Source organism: Calliopsis andreniformis, chromosome 8 (assembly GCF_051401765.1).
Source record: "Calliopsis andreniformis isolate RMS-2024a chromosome 8, iyCalAndr_principal, whole genome shotgun sequence".
NCBI lineage: Eukaryota > Metazoa > Arthropoda > Insecta > Hymenoptera > Andrenidae > Calliopsis > Calliopsis andreniformis.
The window spans coordinates 11,640,222-11,652,463 of record NC_135069.1 but is presented as its reverse complement, the minus strand read 5'-3'; the positions used below and the strand labels follow the sequence as shown (position 1 = coordinate 11,652,463).

The 12,242-nt window shown below is 35.7% G+C and overlaps 1 protein-coding gene across 6 annotated transcripts in view; it reads right to left on the bottom strand.

Annotated features, from left to right (window-relative positions):
* Positions 1-12,242, bottom strand: part of LOC143182634 (uncharacterized) — a 40,381-nt gene that overhangs the window by 15,574 nt on the left and 12,565 nt on the right. For all 6 annotated transcript variants that reach the window (XR_013002502.1, XR_013002503.1, XM_076383775.1 and 3 more), the window contains exons 3-7: positions 8,019-8,109; positions 5,384-5,479; positions 3,707-3,844; positions 357-442; positions 127-257 (exon numbers count right to left, since the gene is read on the bottom strand). Coding sequence is in view for 4 of the 6 variants with exons in the window: in XM_076383775.1 (XP_076239890.1) it covers positions 127-257; positions 357-442; positions 3,707-3,844; positions 5,384-5,479; positions 8,019-8,109 (542 nt within the window). In the remaining 2 variants the exon portion in view is untranslated. The remainder of the gene's footprint in view (positions 1-126; positions 258-356; positions 443-3,706; positions 3,845-5,383; positions 5,480-8,018; positions 8,110-12,242) is intronic.

The window sequence follows — 12,242 nt, the reverse complement described above, 5'->3', positions numbered from 1 at the left end:
AATATTGACTGCTGTCAAATAAAATGTGAAAGAGCAAATTCTTCTCAAAATCTTTCGTATAAACCCTGATGTAACAGATTTCCAATAAAAATGTTCAACAGTAAAAAATATATAGTCATTACTCACTCGTCTTCCCAATATTTGGTTGATTGCAGCACTTTCTTTTAAGGTACATTCCGCCACGACCTTTGCCCTCATCTCCTTCATGTATAGCATAAATGCGTTCAAAGGCTTTTTTATGTGGGGTTTCTTTTTATCTGTCAACGTCATCGAAGTGTGGTATGAGAAGCGACTTTCATAATTAAAAATAAGCGATAAACTGATCACGGAAACAAATTCAAACAATCGAGGCTTACCTTGATTGTTTTGTTGAGCTGAATCTACATTTTTCCCACTGTCGGGTGCTACCAACGTCGTAGAATTTTTCTGTTCTACCGAAGACCTGTGAACAGATTAAAAAAGACCAAAGAATAATTACATATCTTCACAAAAATTGAAACACGTTGCGTGAGGTCTCGTCAGCTCTATTACCGTTTGAAGAAAGGTTGTTTCGTGTCATGGTTCAAAGGTTGGTTGGGTTTCGTGCAGGTCAGAGGATAGGATGATGACGTGGTGTTTTGAGAATTGCAGAGCTGTTCCGTCAGATTCGATGTAGGCCCGTCGAAGTACGGCTGAGGTAATGTCAGAGGGTTTCTAGGAAAATTCTGCGGCAGTGGCCAATTCATCTGTTGCCACATACGGTGTCGCGCCTCGACCATCGCTAGCAACTGCATGAAGTTGTGCTGAGCACCGTACGGAGGCGGTGTAACGTTCCTCGGTACGTTCATGTTCGACATCTGCATCAGACTACTCATGTAGAGTGCCGTGAGAATTTTGTGATCAGCCGTGGGTAAGCCTGTTTCGTTAGACTTCATCGCGTCTTGGAGTATCGTCATGTTGTCTTCGAATTTCGACTGGATTTTCTCCTCGTCGATTTTGCCGATCGATGCGTCCTCGGTAGTCTCAATCACGGTTGGTCCGTTCTCAGCGTCGTCTTTCTTTATCACAAGGTTTAATGGTTCCAGGCACTCGGGCTCCATCGCCGGAGCGAACTACTCAGTATTTCGTGGGTCCTCTTATACCCACCGAAACGATCTAGACTGATCCATCGAACCGCAATCTGTCTGTTGCAATCTATTCGATCTTACGCGCTCTAAGTTTTTCGTATACGCAAGTGTACGCGTAGTGATTAGAATTCAAGCAACGATGAACCGGCTTGGTCGATTCAGTCCTCTCATCGTCGTTCAAAAACGGCATCGCATGCTTTATGGGATCGTCAGTGACATCTCTTCCACTTGTTCGTATTACCTTGCGCTCTACGTTCAATTCCCCGTGCCGTTCCATACTGTGCATTATAGAAACCTCATAAAATAATCTTCGTAAACAACACACATACGCGCACAACATCTACATGCTCCTCTGAATGTTCCAGTCACCGATCACATATCCGTACAAGCATTCACACACTGTCCCCGCTGTGTCAATGTTAATAGTTCTATACTATTTAAGATTTCTACACGTTGTGTTGCACAGCAAGATAGTTCCTCTTACGAGCCACCGTTTGGATTCAGCTTATCGCCCAGTAAAAAGTCTTTTTCTCTCTCCCTCCCTGCCCTCTTCTCCTTTTATTTCACCGATAAAAAATTCCTGGTTTTCGTTGTCCCGTTCGCAATGTTACACGGTTATCTTCTCCTGTCTGACGTTTCCAACCCGGCGTTTCCTTCTATCACCCTGTATCCTGTGCATCCAGCGAAAACGCGTCGTTTCTTGCGTCGGTGGAATCACCGAGCAGTGTTACGACGATTGATTATCCGCGAGTATGGACGGGCGGCAGGGAGGAGGGTTGCACTGTGGGGCCGTCATCGCGATTCATGGCTCCGCAGCAACGACACCCGACCATCCGCCGATGTATAATTCGCGCATGGGGGGTGAAGATTGCATTCTCTCTGCTTTCCCTGCGTGATGCCTTTTTTTGGCGGGCTACGTGGCGCTACCATCGATAGTCTCGCGTTGCCTGGGTCGCACAGCATTCGCACGATTACGTGCGACTTGATTACCTACGTCATTTGATTAGCTATTTGTTCTTATTCGAGTCTTCAGTCTTACAACGAGCTCGACAAATCTGGCATCGTTGGGATCAAACGCTTCAAAGGGGAGTCTCCCTTCTGGGCACTGTCTCTTTTGGTCCTTCCACGTGAGCCTGATGGATGTAGATCCATCACATCCTGGCAATTCGTGCACACATTTCTCCAGTTTCTTTTCGGCGGAGGCTCTTCAGCGACGAACCCACTCTCTGTAGAACGTTTTCACTTCCTAAGCACGTGGCTCGAGCGAAGGTCAAAATGGATGACAGGTCTCGTGGCAGCGGCTTGCCGCATCCCTGCCAGCCCCGTCTATGTCACTCGTAAAAGTCTGTTGACGTCCCGACGCATCGTCGTTGTCGTTGCAGTTTCCACGGCGCACGATGCTCCTCGGCTCGGGAACAATCCTCGGGTCAGCTGATCGCCTATGGTACGTGGGTTGCGAGTATAGGAAGCGCGGCTGCGACCATGCGGTTTTGTATACACTGGTTGGACCAGCCGATCGGCCGGGTACTAATGCAAATTAGAAATCTGTTTAAGAGGGTAATGATCAATACATAACCGGTGGCGGTGGTGGCGGTGGCGGTGGCGGTGGCGACGGCGGCAGGCGCAGACGCTGTGCGAAGAGAGTCATTCAATAAGTGTTATACGTGCCTCGTCGGCGAAAGGGGAACGATTGCACGAGGGGTTGAATACCCCGGGACGTGCTACCCCCTATGGTCGTCCCTGAAACTATCCGTCGATTTCTGATTGCACCACGCTTCTTTATCAACAGACGAGACAGCTGCATTTTCGAGTTCTCTTCAAAGCCTTTATCGATGGATGGACAATCCTGTTATCGCGTATTTTATCAAACGATTTACCTCATCTTGGTCTTATTACCTACGGCACCGAATGCGAATATGGAAAATATAAGTTGTATTAGCCAGTGAATTTTTCGACCTTTTATGAATTTTAGGACTTTTTACAATTTTTGTTGTATAAAGAGTTGGAGGTTTAACTATATAGAAACACTTTTATTATCGTTCACAATCTTCTGAGGTTCTTTGTTTCATTTCATTCAGCATACTCAGTATACCTCTGCATTCAGTAAATTATCGACTCTATTTGCTCTGTGGTAGTCTTCCCTCAGTTGCAATATTTACCATCTCTCCTGCGAGTGTGATCAAAGCGCGTGCAAGCGATTTATCCCGGTAGAGCGAGAATTAGGCCTCCAGATTCCTGTTATCGCATGCAGTGTGTCAAGCTTTTATGTATTTATAGAGCTCGTCATATCAACACCACATTTTATCACTAATCAACGGAACTTTGCTTCCACTTTCACTGCTGATACATTCGCCAATAGCTAGCTAAGTAATATTAATAATTTAGTATCTGATAGAAAACACTTTCACCTTTTTTGTTCTCCGTCGACTTTGTCAATTTTTATAGTTTATACTATTCACTTGTTTAGTTAGTACAAAATACTGTCGTCGATTTTAGTAGGGATAGGATTAAGAAAAGGAGTAAATGAGTTGCTAAACGAGACCACTGATCGGTTCTACATAAATGAAATAAGTGTCATCATTACTTCAGAAAAAACAAACCTGTGATTGTGATCCAAGGTGGAATGATCCGTTTTTGGTGTCGAGGGCACTAGGGCATGGGACGTCAATGCGTGTGCGTGTGGACTCAGTCCAGGGTGTGGGGGCATCAGACCCGTTGGCGAAAATCGATAGAGATCACTGGAAAAAACATCACATTGCTAATTGTAAGTCTTTTAAATAATACTGGATAATGGCTACCTGCAGATGTTGGATTAAATATTCCAACGTTGACTTGTATTCCATTTATAACGAAAAAAGGCGATCGAGGGGTAATGAAAAAATTTAGAATTTTTCATGTACTTCGAGTTATGGATTGAATGTAAAAGTCTATACAAAATTTTGATAAAAATTAAATTCCGAATTAATGAATTTTCTAATACTTGTAGAATTTAAAGGTTGCAAACAAATTCCTCCAAATTTTTTTTCTTTTGAAATCCAAATTTTTGTAGCTTTTTTTATTTTGTGTCTTAACGATTCCAAATCACATACTACAAAATTTGTATTCTTGCATGCGCTTAGACGTTCCTGTAAAATTCATTATTTCATATGGAAGCACGCGCATTTAGCCCAAACACGCACTAGTAATTCAATTCAGTTGCTACCAAGTAGACTGTAAATAGGAAAACGCTATCAATTTGAGCTTATGAAATGAATCATGATTTAAACATGATAGAAGATAAATCGACACATTTTATGCATATTCAGAAATGCTTCTTCTTTCGTGAGCAGTGCATCAAAGTAGAGAAAGATCAAAGATCAGTAATAGAAGTTAGAATATGTACTAAGCATTTGCAAAATGCCATAATAGCAAAACTAATCACAGACTGTATTGCTAAGTTGCTATGTTTCAAAAGAGAAAACCTTTCCAGGAACGACTAAAATGTTATATAATTTCATTGCCTAGTTTGTTCTGAGTGTATGATACCAACTGAATTGTTATACAATTTAACATAAAGCTTAAGCTTAAGGAAATATGAAAATGTTGAAATGCTGAAAGCATTTAATTATTACAACATGAAATGTTCAATTTGAAGCAAATGCCCAATGACATGTTTGTACATTGAAGTTGACAATGTCGTTTACTTTTGTTAACCCTTAGCATACCAAGGTATGATAAAGCTTTTATAGGGTAACAAGCAAGTTTTGAGTTACAATGCTGTGTAGAATAACTGCAATATTTTTCATGCTGAAATCCACTACACCATAAAACTGTATGTTTTTATATTAGGTACATATTTAAGTTCTTATCAATTTTTTCAAAATGAATTTTAGAAGTTACCAAATTCAGATGAAATTCCACTGAAGCAAAGGCATGGTTACATGCAAGAAACAAAACAATTTAAATGTTGCTTGCCTTTTGCTTTTTTTTAACAAAGATTTAGTGTCTCATGCAACACGACACAAAAAAGTGCAATACATTAAAAATCGCAGTCAACACTCGTATTAAAACCTCGACTGCTCCATGTAAATATACTGCTTGAGTATAATCTTACGTTTATACATAAAAGTAAGGAAGCTCAGCTAGATATTGCTTTTCCTACAATTAGAGCGTGCTAAAAAAGCTGGTTAGACTTGAAAAGATTTATTGTTAATTCGCTGTTAGGCGAATTGCCAAGTGGAACTGGAATTTGTTAAGCAAAGCGAAGTCGATGCAGTTGACTTCAATCACCTACTAACCTTGGTAAACTAGAACTTGTGATAGGTAAACTCGTGGGGTACGGACTTCTGAAACCAGCGCTTGACGGAGAAATGGGATACATGCTTGGTGTATGCCTGAAACGAAATTGTGATGCGTTAACAAAAAACATCTGTGGCAATTATACCTTAATATTTACCTAATAGCTCGAGGGCTATTAAATGCATTAATTATGTTAGAAAGTCAATTACATGAGAATGTTAATATTTCAGTTGCTGTAAATTTAAAAATATTTATTATCCAGGTGTCTCTGTAGTCCATGAAAGTTAATTTTCATTTAAATATTTGTCATAAAATAGAAACATTATGATCATGATTTTTATACAAACTATTTACATGCTTCAAAGCTTCTTTCTTCATATGCTTTCGATCTCTAATATAGGTATTCACTCCCTCTAGATTGAATAAAAAGCAAATCCTAAAGAATTATGTTATATCAATCGTAATCGAAGTTTTGTGTGAAGCAATTTCGTCAAAATTATTTTATAGGTACCCTTTTTATTGGGAAATGTCAATCTTAAAGTCACGAAAATAGTCCTGACGTTGAGTAAATTCGTCGCTGACGAATACGTATCTATATTTGATTCAATAATTAAAAAATTATTAGACAAAAGTTTAACGTTCAATAGGTATCTATGAAAAATCTGCATTTTTGCATGATAAATTAATTTATGTAAAATACTTTACGTTTGTTTGGTTAAATGATAACAATAAATGGTACCTACATTTTGCTCAAATCTGCTCACAGTTTACGAATAAATTTCTGGTATGATACAATTTTATGATACAATTTCAAATATTATGCTGAAATACGAAAACTAGAACTAGAAAAATATTACTTTTATTTTAATAATTTCGGGTTACCCATAATGATATCCAGTATTATTCCCTATTTTAAAAAATCTTAATACATATTTGTGTACTGTGGTAAAACAAAATATAAAGTTCGAATTCTTCAATAATATCTATAATGTCTAATATTGAAAAAAGGTTGTTTTTTAAATGATATAATGACATTCAAACTATTAAAATTTAAACCTGATCAACAAATTTAAATCGATCGAAATGCTATAAACAACTCAAAAATCATTTTCTTTAGTGATTTTTTAAATTATTATATCTATATCTCATTATTTTTTTGATTTTATGAAATTTTGTGAACTCTTTCCCAAGTTCACATCAAATTGCAATGACATTTTATCGCACGGTATTTCCGCCAAGATAAAGATAAACAATTTTCAGAAATAAAGAAATTCGAAAAATAAAATCAACTGTCGTTTTGTATGAATTCCGTTTTGAACGAAGACCTGAAGGATTATTTTTGATTTTTAGAGTATGAAGTACTAAAGATACAAAATCTTTAAAAAAATTCTTTTCTTAAATTTTAAAAACTTTTGATAAATAGTACCTTTAACACGCTTAATTCAAAAAATTAACGACAAGCTTTTTGCCTTATTAAAAACTAATCAGCCAATTATTTCGTTCCATCTCGTACACATGAATAATAATTTTTGTACAATTTATTCCAACTTTAAAATGACATAAAATTTCGTATTTGCTTGTTTCGTTAAAAATCAAAAATCCAACAGGTCAACATAGATCCCTGCGTTTCCTCAGAGCGACGAAGAAAGCCTCGGCAGAAAAACGCAAGGGCCGCCCTCCTAATTGAGAAGAACGGGCTTAATCGTCCATGGAAAATCTCAATTTAGGGAGGCTCGGGCAGAAAGCAAATAAGAAGGAGGGAGCTGAGGGAATTGTCGCAAAAAGAGGGTTTGCTCAATAGTTGTGTGGTCAGTGTGTAATAGCGACTGTTAGACGCCGATGCCTCCACTGATGGCGATGGTGGTGGTCGTACTCGATCTAATAGACCGGAACTGAGAGGATGACCGGTTGACCAAATAGGGGAGACGGAGTTGGACGTTGTGATTTTCTCGTTAAAAAGGAGAATTCAGTGTGTTTGTGTTTCGCGCTCATTATTCCGCGTGGGTTTCTCATCATCGAATAAATCTCAATGCCGCGTATAAGCGTACTATTCGTTCGGAAGGAGCGGAGGAGGTCGATTGAAAAGAATCTGGCCGAAAGAAGGACCGAGAGTAAATAAAAAGCAGATATATCCCGTGTCGAGTTATGGTTCGTAGCCGAATCGTTAGTACGCAAAAGGCAGTACTAACGACTGCTTCAGCGTGATAAATCAGACGTTTTTCATGTAAATCCAGTCATTTCGTGTCCGACAGAAACCGTTGGCGAGGTTTATTGCCACGAAAAGGTATTAATGCTTGAGCTACTTTATCCCGAACCGTTTTCTTCTTTTCCTCTGTCTCTTCCTTTAACAAAAACTGTGTTCTATTTATTCACATTTCTGATTCACATTTTGCTGATGTCTTTGCGAAAGAATATGAAATAAGAATTCTTTCAGCTTTATGATTGTCCTACAAGTGATTAGCACACACGAATACGCCGATTCCTTTAAACGAAGCATTCATTGTTCCTATTGACCAAAAGATAACGAAAGATGGCGGATCAATTCGCTTTAAAGCTCCTGGAAGACACAACAGATTCGTCATCCAGCTTTTTGTAAGTGACGTTTTCTATCGATGAAAGCGCGTATTGACTTACCAGGAAGCGGCGACTTGCGTCATTTCCGGACTAAGCATGGGGTATGGATATTGACCCGTGGAGAAGGGATACATTGGTGCTCTCGTCAGACCTGGAACAATAAAGATGCTGCATGAATTCCCTACCTTTCAAATGTATTTGTGAAGTAATGTTCGATTCCAGTCGACTTCCATCAAGTTGACTTTTTGTGAACGGTATCCCGCAGTTAAGGTTAATTTTAAGAGATATTTCATTTAAAATGAACCCCACGTAAGTTTTGTTGAATTTTGTTAGTATTTTTATGCATTCACAGATATTTTAAATGTGTGAAAAGTTACAGAATGCATAGAATATTCAAAAATATATAAAATATGAAAACCAAAGTGCAAATTATGGTATTTGAAAGATGAATCAAATTGTTATTTAGATTCTGTGTCTTTAACCTGTATGTCAATACTCAAGTAGCAGAATATCCTTTTTCCGATATTCTTTAAATGGCGACAATTTTGGGTGTTGACATAAGGGTTAATTGTACCTGTGAAAATATGAAACTGTATAATAATATTAAAAATTTGCAGTCTAGCGATAACTATTAGGTTACTGTGCAAGTTCTATTCATCACTTTAATTGTATAAACAATTACAAAGGTTATAAGTATTTGTAATAGCTCTGATGTAGTTCATGTAAGACGTTCCATGCCCTACAGAGTTTAACTTGGTTAAATAGCAGTGCAGGAAGAAATATTAGAACTGCGCTGGAAACTTACTCTTCATTCACCATATTTAAACAAATATTTATTGTTTTTGAACACTACAAAATAATTCAGAAAAAAACAATTTTAACAATTTTGAGATTCCAGAAAATACAATAAGTGTTTCAAATTATAAATCCGAAAATTTCTATAAAAAAGTTGAAACGCATTTTATAACGTTTTTATAAATAAGGATAGAAAATATAATGTTTATGGTAAGTATAAGTTGTTTTCAAGAATCAGATATGTAGAAAATGTACTTTAACAAACAGCACTGATGCAACAAGTTAATGTATAAACATTTAAAAAACTCACTGGAAGGATATTTAAAAAAATTCTACAGTGCTCTAAAAATTGTTATGTCAAAATTGTGATCACCTGATCTACTACAAAAGTAAGTTTATAGTAATAGATATTTAAGATAAATGAGTAGTATGAACAGTTGTGACGAGATTCCTTCAAAAGACATAGAAGACAAAAATATGAGTTAAAGAAAAGGGGATCTCGAAATCACAAAAAAGATACATAAATTGTAATAAGTATATTATGCGTGGACGTGTAATTAATTTGATAAAAATGGCATTAAACGTTTCAAAGTTGTCTGATAGATTTTGTTCTTTTTCTAATTTGTAAATTTGTAATAGTAAAAATGACAAATTAGTTTACAAGAAATTCAAACTCTTAATTGTAATATGAATTGGGATTTCTTAATGTATTTGAATATCTAGGATATTTCTGCTATATTTAGAAATTTTCATTATCATATTTGCAAGTTTCTCCAGGATAGAGTGTATCACTAATTTTTCTTTTTCTAACTAAACTACAATCTTTAGTTAATTATTATCTATAAGAAAAACTGAGTAGATACGTCAGTATTTTTCAAACATGCTTTACAAATTTTATTATAACAAGATTTCTACCTTTGGAAATTTGTAATCAATTGATGTAATCAAATAAGACACCAAAGGCACTAAGCAAAGCAAAAAATTAAAAATCCGACAATTCATATCTCTGAATTTTCACTATGGAAAATAGATTGTTAAAAATTTCTACTTTTGATTCACTCTGAATCGTGTAGGTAAATTAACTTCACTATATTTACACTGAAGACAATACTATGTACAACCAAAAAGAATTATTAATATACTGAATATTTAAAATTTTGTCACTAATAATTAGATTGTTAAAATTAGAAAAATAGTAACTAATTAAAGACTTTAAGTTTAAAATATTATAAAATATATTTATCTTTTATTAATTTCTATATTTTTCCATACGATACTGATTCTGTATTCTTTTGTACATTGAAATTTCCCATAAATTCATATAGACCAGCACTCTGTTAATAATACATAGCATCGTTCCTAGGCAACTGATATCCACATGAAAATCCGAATTTTTAAAAATAACACACAGTTTTCACAGTAGCGGTATCTGATATAACCAGTACGTGCTATGAAACCGGTCGCCAGCTCGAAGAGCCCCAGAAACGTCGGGTACTGATATAAGTGGGGTGCCTTTGGCGAGACGAAGTGTAATTGGCTTCATAAGGGTTGACGAGAAGCGCTCGGAATATCGGCAAGCCTGAAACCGCTTGACGAGGCCAATACTCCTACCCTCCCCCTCCCTCCCCGTCTCCAATTCTATCGTTTCTCTTTCTATATCGTTCATTGTGGCGTATGGATGAACTGGACTTACTCTCTTTTCACTTTCGTCTCCGCCCCTCCCTCTCCATACTCCTTTTTGTGTTTCGCGGTTGAATGTGTCCTAGAGGCGTATTATTCCTCTGCCACCCTTCTCATACGTCTCACTCCAAATCGGTTAACACGTGGTTTTCCATGATAGGGCTATTCTAAGCTCCCGTAGATAACGAGCGCTTTAATGTTGAACCATAAGGGAATCTTTAACATTTTTTAATTCGGACTCATTCGGGCTGTGTTTACGCGAAATATTTATATAAACGCCATTGTCCTAAATGTCGTGGTAAATAAGTATTTATTATTCACATTTGTGAAGATTAAATTTTAATTATTTTAACCTGTCAGAAGAAACTAGCACGTAGGTCTGTGTACGTTTAGTTTTACTTAAATTCATACGTTATTATAAAAGATACAATGAAAATTCTTGCGCGTAGATATTACCAAGAAACTTCCTTATTGTCTGTTGTTTTTTATTTGTTCAAATATATTTTAAATGAATATACTGACAAAATAAAGTACAATTGTTCTATTTGATTTTAAAAAGGCGATATGTTTCTTAGGTTCTATGTTGATACTTTATAATATTATTTAAATACATTTATATGTTAGCATTTGTGCTTTTTAAAGTGTAAGCCGTGCATTTTTCTGTAGCTCTTCGTACGGTTACTGACAGTTAATTAAAGTAAGTCTGTCCAAACATGATCTTCTTTACAATTAGATTCTGGCATACAATTGAAATTTGGTATATTACTCCTAATATTTTTATAACAGAAAAAAATATAAAATATGAGAAAGATGAAACAGAAAAAAATATAAAATATGAGAAAGATGAAACAGAAAAAAATATAAAATATGAGAAAGATGAAACAGAAAAAAATATAAAATATGAAAAAGATGATTCTTTCACCTTAGCGTTTTAGAATCGCAGTTTTAAATATCTAGGGAGATCTTTCTATATGGCGATACAGCTTATAATTAGAGTATCGGTACATAAAATCTAGTTATTTTACATAATTGCTACTAATGTGAAATTTACAACACAATACTTGAAATATATGAGTAATTGTTTTGTGAATCAAGTAAAATTGGATAGGTACATAATACATTACGAAAAATAATATAACATATAATAGAATGTGAAATAGAATAGGTACATGGCTTGTTTAACTCCTCTAACTGTAAATTCTCAGACGAAAATTTTAATCAAAACAAATATAACTATATAATCTTGTGATTTTTCATTGTAAGAAACTTGTTAATTACTTGATTTTCCTAGTTTGATTGGTTTCTACAAACTATTTGTCTGGTTTATTGGTATTTATACTACTTAATTTTATGTTACAAGGCCATGTTTTACGATTCGAACATCATATATACACTTGTTTCCTTGATCTGATTACTTTAAAAAACAAATGTATTATTTTTTGCTATGGGCTATCTCCTCCACTTTTTGCTATTAATTAAAGTGAGCAGTAGAATCTTCTGTTTACTTATGTTTTACAATTAGATGAGATGAAAGTGAATCACTGAAGCACATTTCTTCTCGCTATAAACTGGTCGTAGATGACGGTTGTAAGCTTATAGTAAAAGAGTAATATAATGATTTTCAGTGAGCTCAATTCCTTTGGCTATTTACCAGATATTTCAAGAAATGGCAACTTAATTTGTAACCAACAAATTATGACAAATAATTAAAGCAGGTTGAATTTAACAATAACGCATATTATTTTATTATATTGTGTATTACATTACGTTTATATGATACATCGTCCCAGTTTGCATTTTATTAAACTG